This window comes from Oncorhynchus mykiss, chromosome 9 (assembly GCF_057628025.1).
Source record: "Oncorhynchus mykiss isolate SJ-2025 chromosome 9, ASM5762802v1, whole genome shotgun sequence".
In the NCBI taxonomy this organism is placed as follows: Eukaryota; Metazoa; Chordata; class Actinopteri; order Salmoniformes; family Salmonidae; genus Oncorhynchus; species Oncorhynchus mykiss.
Window position 1 is genome coordinate 74,817,399 of NC_143030.1, and position 16,321 is coordinate 74,833,719.

Genomic DNA, 16,321 nt, shown 5'->3' on the forward strand with positions numbered 1-16,321 from the left:
CAGCAGCAATGGCGGTGGTGTTGGCCCCTGAGGGCCCCGGGCCGGGGGGTCTGGAATCAGAGTTGGAGATCCTGAGGCAGGCGCTGGACAGCGGGCTGGACTCCAAGGAGTCTAAGGAGAAGTTTCTGCATGAGATCGTCAAGATGAGGGTGAAGCAGGAGGAGAAGCTGGGCTCAGCCCTGCAGGCCAAACGCAGCCTTCAACAGGTACAGAGACCCATCAATTCACAAATATATAATCAAAAATATACATTCATGCATTGCAAAGAAAGGGTGATAAACTATCCCTGTGTGCTGGGGCACCTTGGCTAAGATCCGAGGACCCAGAGCTAATGCCTAGGCTTTTGCCCTGTTTTTACTAATGCCTAGGCTTTAGCCCTGTTTTTACTAATGCCTAGACTTTAGCCCTGTTTTTTACTAATGCCTAGGCTTTAGCCCTGTTTTTTACTAATGCCTAGACTTTAGCCCTGTTTTTTACTAATGCCTAGACTTTAGCCCTGTTTTTTACTAATGCCTAGGCTTTAGCCCTGTTTTTTACTAATGCCTAGGCTTTAGCCCTGTTTTTACTAATGCCTAGGCTTTAGCCCTGTTTTTACTAATGCCTAGGCTTTAGCCCTGTTTTTACTAATGCCTAGGCTTTAGCCCTGTTTTTACTAATGCCTAGGCTTTAGCCCTGTTTTTACTAATGCCTAGGCTTTACCCCTGTTTTTTACTAATGCCTAGGCTTTAGCCCTGTTTTTACTAATGCCTAGGCTTTAGCCCTGTTTTTACTAATGCCTAGGCTTTAGCCTTGTTTTTACTAATGCCTAGGCTTTAGCCCTGTTTTTACTCATGCCTATGCTTTAGCCTTGTTTTTACTAATGGCTAGGCTTTAGCCCTGTTTTTACTAATGCCTCGGCTTTAGCCCTGTTTTTACTAATGCCTAGGCTTTAGCCCTGTTTTTACTAATGCCTAGGCTTTAGCCCTGTTTTTACTAATGCCTAGGCTTTAGCCCTGTTTTTACTAATGCCTAGGCTTTAGCCCTGTTTTTTTACTAATGCCTAGGCTTTAGCCCTGTTTTTACTAATGCCTAGGCTTTAGCCCTGTTTTTACTAATGCCTAGGCTTTAGCCCTGTTTTTACTAATGCCTAGGCTTTAGCCTTGTTTTTACTAATGCCTAGGCTTTAGCCCTGTTTTTACTCATGCCTATGCTTTAGCCTTGTTTTTACTAATGGCTAGGCTTTAGCCCTGTTTTTACTAATGCCTCGGCTTTAGCCCTGTTTTTACTAATGCCTAGGCTTTAGCCCTGTTTTTTACTAATGCCTAGGCTTTAGCCCTGTTTTTACTAATGCCTAGGCTTTAGCCCTGTTTTTACTAATGCCTAGGCTTTAGCCCTGTTTTTTTACTAATGCCTAGGCTTTAGCCCTGTTTTTACTAATGCCTAGGCTTTAGCCCTGTTTTTTACTAATGCCTAGGCTTTAGCCCTGTTTTTACTAATGCCTAGGCTTTAGCCCTGTTTTTACTAATGCCTAGGCTTTACCCCTGTTTTTTACTAATGCCTAGGCTTTAGCCCTGTTTTTACTAATGCCTAGGCTTTAGCCCTGTTTTTACTAATGCCTAGGCTTTAGCCCTGTTTTTACTAATGCCAGTGTGTCTTAATTTCCTCAAACTCTTAAGTGCTAGACAGAGGGGAAAGTGTTCAGAAATGGGAAAGTACTGTACACGCATTAAGCAACTAACACAGAAGTGCTCTAACTCAGAGGCCTGGCAGCTGACACCATGACTTGGCAAAAAAACAAACGACAAACGGATGTTGCTGCGAAAGCAGACGGGGTTGACTTCCATTTTATTTTGGTCTTGGAAAGATACCAATAATTGTTTTTTGAAACGAGCGACAACTGTGTGTGTGTGCGATGGTACACAACGTGCATCCTCCCAAGACGAAACATTCTTGAATGACTGCGTTCCACTTGGCTTACGTTAAGTCATTGTCTGGAGATAGAGATGAGTAACACTAACACAACAAACGTCCCAGTTTAAAACAGCAGCCAGTTGAGAGTAAGCAATCACTCTTGTTCAAAGTTGTACTTAATTTACCAGACAGGACATTTAGTAAATTGAGCAAGAAGTAGACTGGAGGATTGTAGTTTGGTTCTTTTCATCATACTTTAACGAGGTAGCTAACAAAGCTTGAGGACAGATACGCTTGTCCTGGCAGTTAGGTTCCCATGACAAGTGAGTTTCCACACACACGCACGCACACACACACACACACACACACACGCACACACCAGAAATCTGTTAGTCTCTCAGTTTCAAAGAGGAAGGAAACCTCACTTCTGTTCGCCCTCTCATCTCCTTAACCCTTGACCTCTAGTAAACACTGTGCTGTGGTGTAATAGAACAGGGTTTTTCTTATGAAGCTCTGTTTCTTGATCTTCATATGAATGTATCATTGACCGAAACCACTTGACTGAAACCCCTGCCGCCCTTGACTTGATTTGTACAACTTATAACATTGTCTTAGAAAACAGTTGTATACGTTGTGCAGAACAATGTCTTCCACAATCGTAACCTTACATTATGCTTACATTGTGTTTGGGTTTCATAACCTTTTGTTTAACGATAGCTCTTTATCTGTTTTCCAGGAGTTCGCTATGACTTTCAGAAGGTTCAAAGTTCAACGGGGTTTCCCCAGGCTCAATGTCAACAGCTAGCTTGTTGTTTGATGTTAGCGTCCTTGAATAGGTTTAATGCTAACTCTTCCTCTGTAGGCTTATGCTAATTAGGTTACGCTAACCTGTACTCGGGAATGCTAATGAGTTGACGCCAACTCGGTAATGCAACCTCTATTTAGCTCATGTGTGAACTGTTCCCTAGGAGTTGGAGTTCCTGCGATTGGCTAAGAAAGAGAAGCTCAGGGAGGCCACGGAGGCCAAGCGGAACCTGAGGAAGGAGATTGAGCGCCTTCGTGCCGAGAGCGAGAAAAAGATAAAGGAGGCAAACGAGTCGCGCGTGCATCTGAAGAGGGAGCTGGAGCATGCCCGGCAGCTCAGAGTGTGTGACAAGGGCTGCGAGGCAGGTCGCCTGCGCGCCAAGTACTCCACACAGGTGAGGCCACACACAACACGCACACACGGGCAACTCAAACCCAGACACAGCAGTGTCTGTAGTCTGAGTCCGATTACATAAACACTCGGAACGGAAGCTAGCCCTCAGTAATTGCATCATTTTTGTCTAACACCAAGGCTAAGTCTTCTCATGGTCAATGGGGAAAGAGAAAAAAAAAAAATCCCCCGTCAAAAATAAATGGGTGTAACCCAAGGAGGAAACAGGAAGAGATGTCTAGTTCCTGTTAAGCATCATGGGAAATGTAGATTAGACAAAACAAAGGGGAGGTACACTCGATTCCCGTCTGTAGTTTCTCTAAAAAGAACAATTCCCTTTCCAGCCCTGTCATAAAGCCCTGTCATAAAGCCCTGCCATAAAGCCCTGCCATAACAACCTGCTATAAAGCCCTGTCATAAAGCCCTGTCATAACAACCTGCCATAAAGCCCTGTCATAAAGCCCTGTCATAACAACCTGCCATAAAGCCCTGTCATAAAGCCCTGTCATAACAACCTGCCATAAAGCCCTGTCATAACAACCTGCCATAAAGCCCTGTCATAAAGCCCTGTCATAAAGCCCTGTCATAAAAGCCTTTATTTGAGTGAATGTTTAAAATGTTTATTGTTTTTATAGCGTTTGCAGGCTTTGGGGAGACAGCTAAGTTAGGTCTATGTCAGGGCTCGTCCCAATGTTCACTGTTGTGTGTCTGGGTTAGGGCTAGGGCTTGTCTTAATGTGTTTCTGGGAAGGATGTGGAGAGACTTAGAGGTTTGCACGTGCAGAGGGAAGGATGTGGCCATTGGCTGTGTGTGTGTGTGTTTGTGTGCGTGTGTGTGTGTGTGTGTGTGTGTGTGTGTGTGTGTGTGTGTGTGTGTGTGTGTGTGTGTGTTTTAAGAGTTCAAAGCATGATATTAGGTAGTTAACGAGAAACAACAGAAAATGCTGAAAGTAGACACACCAGTCATATAGCCTGGGTCCTCAGCTCAACCCTTCCCTGAAAGTAGACACTCCAGTCATATAGCCTGGGTCCTCGGCTCAACCCTTCCCTGAAAGTAGACACACCAGTCATATAGCCTGGGTCCTCAGCTCAACCCTTCCCTGAAAGTAGACACACCAGTCATATAGCCTGTGTCCTCAGCTCAACCCGTCCCTGAACGTAGACACACCAGTAATATAGCCTGGGTCCTAAGCTCAACCCTTCCCTGAAAGTAGACGCACCAGTCATATAGCCTGGGTCCTCAGCTCAACCCTTCCCTGAAAGTAGACACACCAGTAATATAGCCTGGGTCCTCAGCTCAACCCTTCCCTGAACGTAGACACACCAGTGATATAGCCTGGGTCCTCAGCTCAACCCTTCCCTGAAAGTAGACACACCAGTCATATAGCCTGGGTCTTCAGCTCAACCCTTCCCTGAAAGTAGACACACCAGTAATTTAGCCTGGGTCCTCAGCTCAACCCTTCCCTGAAAGTAGACACACCAGTCATATAGCCTGGGTCCTCAGCTCAACCCTTCCCTGAAAGTAGACACACCAGTCATATAGCCTGGGTCCTCAGCTCAACCCTTCCCTGAAAGTAGACACACCAGTCATATAGCCTGGGTCCTCGGCTCAACCCTTCCCTGAAAGTAGACACACCAGTCATATAGCCTGGGTCCTCAGCTCAACCCTTCCCTGAAAGTAGACACACCAGTCATATAGCCTGGGTCCTCAGCTAAACCCTTCCCTGAAAGTAGACACACCAGTCATATAGCCTGGGTCCTCAGCTCAACCGTTCCCTGAAAGTAGACACACCAGTCATATAGCCTGGGTCCTCAGCTAAACCCTTCCCTGAAAGTAGACACACCAGTCACATAGCCTGGGTCCTCAGCTCAACCCTTCCCTGAAAGTAGACACACCAGTCATATAGCCTGGGTCCTCAGCTCAACCCTTCCCTGAAAGTAGACACACCAGTCATATAGCCTGGGTCCTCAGCTAAACCCTTCCCTGAAAGTAGACACACCAGTCATATAGCCTGGGTCCTCAGCTCAACCGTTCCCTGAAAGTAGACACACCAGTCATATAGCCTGGGTCCTCGGCTCAACCATTCCCTGAAAGTAGACACACCAGTCATATAGCCTGGGTCCTCAGCTCAACCCTTCCCTGAAAGTAGACACACCAGTCATATAGCCTGGGTCCTCAGCTCAACCCTTCCCTGAAAGTAGACACACCAGTCATATAGCCTGGGTCCTCAGCTCAACCCTTCCCTGAAAGTAGACACACCAGTCATATAGCCTGGGTCCTCAGCTCAACCCTTCCCTGAAAGTAGACACACCAGTCATATAGCCTGGGTCCTCAGCTCAACCCTTCCCTGAAAGTAGACACACCAGTCATATAGCCCGGGTCCTCAGCTCAACCCTTCCCTGAAAGTAGACACACCAGTCATATAGCCCGGGTCCTCAGCTCAACCCTTCCCTGAAAGTAGACACACCAGTCATATAGCCTGGGTCCTCGGCTCAACCCTTCCCTGAAAGTAGACACACCAGTCATATAGCCTGGGTCCTCAGCTCAACCCTTCCCTGAAAGTAGACACACCAGTCATATAGCCTGGGTCCTCAGCTCAACCCTTCCCTGAAAGTAGACACACCAGTCATATAGCCCGGGTCCTCAGCTCAACCCTTCCCTGAAAGTAGACACACCAGTCATATAGCCCGGGTCCTCAGCTCAACCCTTCCCTGAAAGTAGACACACCAGTCATATAGCCTGGGTCCTCAGCTCAACCCTTAATGGTGCTTTTTGTTTGGTTCCAGATCGAGGACCTGCAGATGAAGCTCCAGCATGCTGAGGCGGATCGCGAGCAGCTCCGAGCAGACCTACTGCAGGAGCGGGAAGCCAGGGAACACCTGGAGAGAGTGGTCAAGGAGCTGCAGCGGCAGCTGTGGCCCAAGGAGCAGAACACGCCTACCGTGGACAACCCCGTCAACAACTAACCCTTCCCTTGAACAACCCCGCGCCAATCCCCCACTATCAGCACCCAAAATAAAACTACGCCTGAGACCACCGAGACAGAATAGAGAAAAGTAGAAATATCAATCCTCAATGTGTGCGTGTATCCATCCTCACACAAATTGTATGAGTGCTTGGATGCATCCTTGGAGAGAGAAACAAAGGAAATCAAACTTGGTATTTGTACACTTATACCAAGTTGTTACTAGTTGTTGGTATTTGTACATATACCAAGTTGTTACTAGGACAAGCACTGAAACGCACCTCTCCTCCACAAACTGAAAATTGGATCGGAAGAAAAAAATATATATATATATATTTAGCACAACATTTTGTTGAGCCTGTATTTTCTGAGACAGAAACTGGTGAACATTTTGGATAAAAACTTTTCTATGATAAAAAAAAAGATAAAATACAATAATTTTACAACTGGCCTGTTTAGAGACAAAATGGAGGGCTGTCAAAATGGCAGAGGAGCCAGGAAGTAGGACTGGACTCCTCAGGCGTGCCCCAGCAGGGCTTCTGCTTCGTTTCCTGTGAAGAAGTTGGAGAATTTCATGACCTTATAAGCTATTTAAGAGACTGCATAACGATATGTAAAAAAAAAAAAAAAAAAGTACGAAAACATTTTCTTTGCTTCTTTGTGTGCTATAAGAGCTTGGAGACAAAAAAAAATGGATTTACAAAAAATATTAACAGACAGCAAGCAAGACAAACTACCACCAGTGTCATCTTGGTTAGTCGGTGTGTAGAGGAGGCCATTTTGATCCATTGAGGAAAAGTATAACGCTTGTCTACTATACCATTAATACATCATGAAGTTTACTATGGAAGGGGTCAGAGGATTGCATTGGACTAGATGTTTTCTCTCTTTGACACAGGTGCTGTATCTGTGTGTTCTGGCACACCTCTTAGAGTGAGCATTTCATTTAGATATTAACAACAAGAGATGTTCACACAAGCACACCGAAACAGCACACACACTTGTCTTCATTATGTGTTTGTGAGCATTTGGGTTAAAACCCAAAAGTCTTATCTTATAAAGATAAACTTTGTGATTATTTTGTATCTGGGTGCAATCTGAAGCCCAGATTTGTACACAGGACTTCTGCTGGGTTTCCCTCTGGGACTGTTGGTTAAAACTAGCTGAACCCGGCTTACTGCTTTCCATTTGTTTAGCGAGAGTTGGCATGACTTGCTCAAATGAAGATCGAAAATACAATTTTTGAATACTATGATTTTAGGGCTGGAAGTGGCGCCTTTAGCCAGAACCACAACATTTTATGTTTTAATTAAATGATGGTATGTAAATATATATATATATATATATATATATATATATATATGTGTGTGTTTTGTTTTTTTACAATAATGAATCGCACTTTGTCATTACAAAATACTGTTATAATGCCTTATACTCCCATTATTGTCTTCAATCTTACATTGGAGAGGATATATCCATGACAACAACAATACAAATCCAAGTGAGCATTTTGTTATTATATGCAACTCATTTAAATGCAATGTAATCATGTGTTTAAGACAAAAGATTGTAAATACAAAGAGAGAAAAGGGGTCTACACGCTTGCTGATACAGTTTGGGCTGTTGGAAAAATGTCGTTCCAATATTTTTGGGCACTAATCATACCATTTTTGTTGTCAATTAACAATTAAAGACAGTGGGATGTAGGGTTGCAAAAGAGAAAATGGCATGGGCGCCCAACTCTCCTAAAATGTTGGTATTTATTAATACGACAACGATTCATCCACGTTCCAAGGTGTGAAACACAGTGCTTTTAGACCATTCATGGGAAGGCAGTGATTATGACAGTCTGAAGACACATTGCTCATATATTTACCAGAAAAAAAAACATAAAGAGGATTAATGATATAGATGATTAATAAAAAATACATTTTTATAATGCTCCAGTTCAGAATGGGAACAATGCAAATTACAATGTACATTGTGTTTATGCTTTTTTCCTTTGGTTGTTGTTGTTGTTGTTGTTGTTGTTGTTGTTGTTTTAAATGTGGGATATTTTTATGGCTTGTTTCTTATGTTCCTTTTTTTCCAATAGAAAACTCATATATTTTCATTCATATGCATGACATTTGAGAAGGTTTACCATACATATAGTCATTATTGGGCATTGATACTGTACATGTAAGGATTGTATTGTGTTGTACAGCAAGCCTGTCTTTTCTAGAGGAATCTAACCATGTTCATTACATAGTTCAAGAAAAATAACTTTACACGCAAAAAACACAACCTGAAGTTCAAACACAATGCTGGACAACCTCAAGTGCCTGAAAGTGGGCAGAGGGTTTTCCAGATCAGGAACACTGGCGATGAAGTAACTGTTTGTATTTGGCCTCAGTAGGAACGTGCTCAAGAGTCAACTCCACCATGGGATGTCATTACCGTCACAGTGCAGATGTCACGCCCGTCACACAGTGCAGACACTGTCGACGGAGGGGACATTTTCATTCTCTCTTCTCTCTGCACTATCCCTCTGGATAGGCCTGACTTGACTACATTGCTCAAGCTACAAGATGCAGCTTTTTTCCCCAGTATTTCTAACCCAATGCAGTTTAAGGCGGTAATTACATTTACTCTTCTTCTTTTTGAGCAGAAACAATTTTACGACTTATAATTGTAAAAAAAAAAAAAAAAGATCTAATAAGGCATTTTGAATGATACCTTTAATTCATTCAGCAATGTTATTTTAGAGATATGCATGTCAAAAATAATTCTAGGTATCGACAGATACCATAGCTATGCGGTATTATGAGGTTCACTCTAGGTTGTAGAAAAAGATGACCTACCATTTTTATGTGATTTGGTCTGTCTATCCAAAGGTGGACATCTCTAACTAGTGAAGAGGGCATTATGTCCAAGCCCCATGTCTTAACAAACATTAGAAAGGCCAATGTTATTTAGAGACTGACACTGAGTCTGTGACTTTTGCAGACCTAAAATTGGTTCATTTTATAGTTGTTTTTACACTCAGTGAATTGATATTTGTAGTTTCCTTTTCATGGTTTTCTACAAAAAAAGGGAGAAAATGACGACATTGGCTCTTTGCTCCCAAGTAAAAGAAAAAAACGGATAAATGATTTATTATTTTTTAAATAAGAACCATTTTGCTAAATGGAGGACAAAGAAGAAGCAATAACAGTAGAACATATAAAACTAGCCAGTGTGAAGATTTAAAAATAAGAATTTACAAGTGTAAATAATCTTTCATTTTTACAATATTGTATTATATATGTACATGGTGTTTCCTTTTTATCCAAAACAAATCTTTTCTCACAGCTGTCTTGTTTTGTTTTGGTTTGTGTTTTAACCAAGAACATGTTTCAAAAACAGTTATTGCAGTGCATTAGAGAATATTCTCTACATAAACATGTTGTTTATCCAATTATTTCTATTTTTATTTTACTGTAAGGTCTTTATATTGAAATACTTTTTTCACCAGTTCATATATTTTTTACAATATATTCAATATCAGATAGTGTACAGTGCCTTCAGAAAGTGTTCATAATTATTCCACATTTTGTTGTGTTCCAGCCTGAATAAAACATGTTTTAAATATATTTTTTGTCTCACCCATCTACTCACAAAACCCCATAATGACAAAGTGAAAACATGTTTTAGACAATTCTGCTAATTTATTGAAAATGAAATACAGAAATATCTTAATTTACATAAGTATTCTCATCCCTGAGTCAATACTTTGTAGAAGTACCTTTGGCAGCAATTCCAGCTGTGAGTCGTTCTGGGTACGTTTCTAAGCTTTCAACACCTTCAAGCTCGGTCAAATGGGGTGTTGATCATTGCTAGACAGGTCTTGCCATAGATTTTCAAGTAGATTTAAGTCAAAACTGACTCGGCCATGTAGGAACATTCAGTGTTTTCTTAGTTTGCAACTCCAGTGTAGATTTGGCCTTGTGTTTTAGGTCATTGTCCTGCTGAAAGGTGAATACATCTCCCAGTGCCTGGTGGAAAGCAGACTGAACCAGGTTTTCCTTTAGGATTTTGCTTGTGCTTAGAACCATTCTGTTTCTTTTTTTATCCTGAAAAACTCCCTTGTCCTTAACGATTATAAGCATACCCATAACATGATGCAGCCACACTATGCTTGAAAATATGGAGAATTGTACTCAGTAATAATGTCGTATTCAGGACAAAAAGTTATTTCACTCTGTCAATTAGGTTAGTATTGTGGAGAACTACAATATTGTTGATCCATCCTCAGTTTTCTCCTTTCACAGCCATTAAACTCTGTACTTTTTAAAAAGTCACCATTGGCCTCATGGTGTAATCCTAGAGTGGTTTCTTTCCTCTCCGTCATCTGAGTTAGGAAGGACGCCTCTTTGTAGTGACTGGGTGTATTGATACACCATCCAAAGTGTAATTAATATGCTCAAAGGGATATTCAATGTCTGGGATATTCAATGTCTGGTTTTTTTACCCATCTACCAATAGGTACCCTTTGTGAGGCATTGAAAAACCTCCCTGGTCTTTGTGGTTGAATCTGTGTTTGAAATTGACTGCTCAACTGAGGGACCTTACACGTATGTGTGGGGTACAGAGATAGGGTAGTCATTCAAAAATCATGTTTAACACTATTAATGCACACAGAGTGAGTCCATACAACTTATTATGTGACTTGTTAAGCACAGTTTTACTCCTGAACACATTTAGGCTTGCCATGACAAAGGGGTTGAATAGTTATTGACTCAAGACATTTCATCTTTTCGTTTCTAATTTGTTAAAATTTCGGAAAACATCATTCCGCTTTGACATTATGGGGTGTTGTGTGACAAAAACACTCTAAATGTAATCAATTTTAAATTCAGGCTGTCACAACAAAATGTGGAAAAAGTCAAGGGGTGTGAATACTTTCTGAATGCACTGTATGAATGTGTTCTTCAATGTGTTTCTATGGGTTAATAGCAGTAAGGCCAAATTCAATGTTTCATCAAGTAATGGTAGAAATGGGTCACACAAGAACTATCGCCACCTCGCAGGTTTTTTCCCCCATCCTCATGTATATTTTAGCCCTACGCTGCTGCTAATACTATATCAACTTTACAATTCTAGAAATATTTTTATGTAAGAGGTAAATGTATGCTTTCTCGTTTATTAATGACGCATATATAGTATGAGAAAAACGCTTGGCTTATTTATCTACTCCTTCCTCTCCCTTGCCCCCCCCCCCCCCCCCATTCATCGACACCCTCTCACAACACGGACTATATTGTAAAGTAAAGGACTTTATGAGATTATGTTTGGAAATAGCTATGCTTATATACCACAGTGACTGAATGTACAGTGTATAGATGCATTAGCAGAAATAAAGTTGTTTGTCCAGATTAAATGACCCACATTTCTTTCTTATCAACAGCTGTTATGTTTCTTGCTTGTGACCATCAGTTTGGCTGACATGAAATTCAAACCCTTGGCCTCGGGCGTCACAGTTTCTACACAATGCAATGACTTTGAATAATATTTTTGTACAAGCGTTAACCCACCTTTCGCAAAAAAAAAAAAAAAAAACGCTTCGAAAGTATAGGGAGTATTACTCAATTCACTTCACGACCGGTAATCAGTGATACTAGCAGAGTTACAAAGGCATTGAGTCATTGTGTCTTACTGAATAGCTCATGAATTGAACATTAAATGCATCAAATTCAAAGATAGAGGATGACATTTGCTCTTAAGGAATCAGACAGAGAGTTAACACCATTCAGTCACAGTCCTGGTGTGGCAGAATCACCGTTATAATGTATCTAGCTTCACCCAATCAAAATTCTACTTTTCTAAGGAAACATTTGACCGTTTTTATTATTCAAGTGTTCATACTACAAGTGGCATAGATTGACAAGGTGAATCCAGGTGAAAGCTATGGTCCCTTATTGATGTCACTTGTTAAATCCACTTCAATCCGTGTAGATGAAGGGGAGGAGACAGGTTAAAGAAATATTTTTAAGCCTTGAGACGTGTATGTGTGCCTTTCAGAGGGTGAATGGGCAAGACAAAAGATTTAAGTGCCTTTGAACGGGGTATGGTAGTAGGTGCCAGGCGCCCCGGTTTGTGTCAAGAACTGCAACGCTGCTGAGTGTTACATGCTCAACAGTTTCCCGTGTATATCAACAATGGTCCACCACCCAAAGGACGCACTGTAACACCACCCAAAGGACACACTATAACACCACCCAAAGGACACACTGTAACACCACCCAAAGGACACACTGTAACACCACCCAAAGGACACACTGTAACACCACCCAAAGGACACACTATAACACCACCCAAAGGACACACTGTAACACCACCCAAAGGACACACTATAACACCACCCAAAGGACACACTGTAACACCACCCAAAGGACACACTATAACACCACCCAAAGGACACACTGTAACACCACCCAAAGGACACACTGTAACACCACCCAAAGGACACAATGTAACACCACCCAAAGGACACACTGTAACACCACCCAAAGGACACACTGTAACACCACCCAAAGGACACACTGTAACACCACCCAAAGGACACACTGTAACACCACCCAAAGGACACACTGTAACACCACCCAAAGGACACACTGTAACACCACCCAAAGGACACACTGTAACACCACCCAAAGGACACACTGTAACACCACCCAAAGGACACAATGTAACACCACCCAAAGGACACAATGTAACACCACCCAAAGGACACACTATAACACCACCCAAAGGACACACTGTAACACCACCCAAAGGACACACTATAACACCACCCAAAGGACACACTGTAACACCACCCAAAGGACACACTGTAACACCACCCAAAGGACACACTATAACACCACCCAAAGGACACACTGTAACACCACCCAAAGGACACACTGTAACACCACCCAAAGGACACACTGTAACACCACCCAAAGGACACACTGTAACACCACCCAAAGGACACACTGTAACACCACCCAAAGGACACACTGTAACACCACCCAAAGGACACACTGTAACACCACCCAAAGGACACACTATAACACCACCCAAAGGACACACTGTAACACCACCCAAAGGACACACTATAACACCACCCAAAGGACACACTGTAACACCACCCAAAGGACACACTGTAACACCACCCAAAGGACACACTGTAACACCACCCAAAGGACACACTGTAACACCACCCAAAGGACACAATGTAACACCACCCAAAGGACACACTGTAACACCACCCAAAGGACACACTGTAACACCACCCAAAGGACACACTATAACACCACCCAAAGGACACACTGTAACACCACCCAAAGGACACACTGTAACACCACCCAAAGGACACACTGTAACACCACCCAAAGGACACACTGTAACACCACCCAAAGGACACACTATAACACCACCCAAAGGACACACTGTAACACCACCCAAAGGACACACTATAACACCACCCAAAGGACACACTGTAACACCACCCAAAGGACACACTATAACACCACCCAAAGGACGCACTGTAACACCACCCAAAGGACACACTATAACACCACCCAAAGGACACACTGTAACACCACCCAAAGGACACACTGTAACACCACCCAAAGGACACACTGTAACACCACCCAAAGGACACACTATAACACCACCCAAAGGACACACTGTAACACCACCCAAAGGACACACTATAACACCACCCAAAGGACACACTGTAACACCACCCAAAGGACACACTATAACACCACCCAAAGGACACACTATAACACCACCCAAAGGACACAATGTAACACCACCCAAAGGACACACTGTAACACCACCCAAAGGACACACTGTAACACCACCCAAAGGACACACTGTAACACCACCCAAAGGACACACTGTAACACCACCCAAAGGACACACTGTAACACCACCCAAAGGACACACTGTAACACCACCCAAAGGACACACTGTAACACCACCCAAAGGACACACTGTAACACCACCCAAAGGACACAATGTAACACCACCCAAAGGACACAATGTAACACCACCCAAAGGACACACTATAACACCACCCAAAGGACACACTGTAACACCACCCAAAGGACACACTATAACACCACCCAAAGGACACACTGTAACACCACCCAAAGGACACACTGTAACACCACCCAAAGGACACACTATAACACCACCCAAAGGACACACTGTAACACCACCCAAAGGACACACTGTAACACCACCCAAAGGACACACTGTAACACCACCCAAAGGACACACTGTAACACCACCCAAAGGACACACTGTAACACCACCCAAAGGACACACTGTAACACCACCCAAAGGACACACTGTAACACCACCCAAAGGACACACTATAACACCACCCAAAGGACACACTGTAACACCACCCAAAGGACACACTATAACACCACCCAAAGGACACACTGTAACACCACCCAAAGGACACACTGTAACACCACCCAAAGGACACACTGTAACACCACCCAAAGGACACACTATAACACCACCCAAAGGACACACTGTAACACCACCCAAAGGACACACTGTAACACCACCCAAAGGACACACTGTAACACCACCCAAAGGACACACTGTAACACCACCCAAAGGACACACTATAACACCACCCAAAGGACACACTGTAACACCACCCAAAGGACACACTATAACACCACCCAAAGGACACACTATAACACCACCCAAAGGACACACTGTAACACCACCCAAAGGACACACTGTAACACCACCCAAAGGACACACTGTAACACCACCCAAAGGACACACTGTAACACCACCCAAAGGACACAATGTAACACCACCCAAAGGACACACTGTAACACCACCCAAAGGACACACTGTAACACCACCCAAAGGACACACTATAACACCACCCAAAGGACACACTGTAACACCACCCAAAGGACACAATGTAACACCACCCAAAGGACACACTGTAACACCACCCAAAGGACACACTGTAACACCACCCAAAGGACACACTGTAACACCACCCAAAGGACACACTGTAACACCACCCAAAGGACACACTATAACACCACCCAAAGGACACACTGTAACACCACCCAAAGGACACACTATAACACCACCCAAAGGACACACTGTAACACCACCCAAAGGACACACTGTAACACTACATTTCCGCGATAAGGATGAATAGAGTCCCTAAAGGAACAACCCATGTTGTTGCTTAGGGCCGGCTCTGACTGAATGTGTGGTTATTGATGTGGGTACATAAACCCGCGAGCCACTTTGGCCGCTCATGACCAGTTCCGATTTTTTGTGTGGCCCCCACTCCCATCAAAGTTGACCATCCCTGTAGTAGGACATTGTACAATTTGATGTAAACATTCATTGCATGTACACACACACCCTTGCGTACCAGACGTGTCCATGTGGCTTCACTGCAAGCTTTATCGTACCCTTGCTATACTGCTGTGTCTCTGCATGTCGGGCTTTTGACTTAAACAGTGTTTGCAGTAGTAAGGTGTTGTACTCTGGTGTGTAAGATGTGGTTTCATGTCACGGGGCAGGCTTTTATTTCTAGCTTTGAGTTGAGAGTCTCTTCCTCTCTCTGGCAGTCTGTCAGTTTCCACGATGACAACTCGTGCACGCCACTTTGGCATATTGAATAGCTCAGGGGTCTGAGTTTTGAAGCACAGACTCCGAGGCATGTGGGACAGATGTGCTTTCCCTGGTGTTGTTGGTCCAGTTGTGCAGGAGTGATGCTTTGCTCTGGCTGCAGTTCGATGGTTGTGTCTGTCCTTCTCTAAGGGTTCTATTCAATCAGCACCATGGAAGTTCAGCTTTACAGCGTGATTTAAATTTAAAAGGTAATGTTTACCGAGACTGCCTTCACGGTAAACGCTGCTTATGTCGGCTTACTTGGAAATCCCCTTTACATTTCTCTCACGGAATCTGTAACGCTTCAGTTTTACAGATTAAATAGAGCTCTAAATTGTCAACTTCTATGAGGGTTTTGGAGTGACAGGTGGATCGGTTAGAGGAAACATCTGTTAATTGGCTCGGCTGGATTTGGCAAAACTTGAGGGTGTGTTTCAGGTTGTCTTTGAATAGTTTTTTTTAGGGGGGGTCGGCTTGTCTTCTGGTGTAGCTCATCTTGGGAGGCGCTGTTGAGACATTCTGATGGTGTGGTGGTGTGGTAGTTTGGTGCTGTTGAGACATTCTGATGGTGTGGTGGTGTGGTGGTGTTGAGA

General features: G+C 43.3%; 1 protein-coding gene across 1 annotated transcript in view; it reads left to right on the top strand.

Annotated features, from left to right (window-relative positions):
- LOC110531260 (ski oncogene) overlaps nucleotides 1-11,451 on the top strand; it is a 100,742-nt gene extending 89,291 nt beyond the window's left edge. Inside the window, exons 4-6 of the mRNA XM_036988862.2 lie at nucleotides 1-206; nucleotides 2,859-3,089; nucleotides 5,872-11,451. The exon at nucleotides 1-206 is cut by the window's left edge and continues 150 nt beyond it. Coding sequence (XP_036844757.1) covers nucleotides 1-206; nucleotides 2,859-3,089; nucleotides 5,872-6,051 — 617 coding nt within the window. The 3' untranslated portion in view covers nucleotides 6,052-11,451. The remainder of the gene's footprint in view (nucleotides 207-2,858; nucleotides 3,090-5,871) is intronic.
- Nucleotides 11,452-16,321: the final 4,870 nt, after the last annotated feature.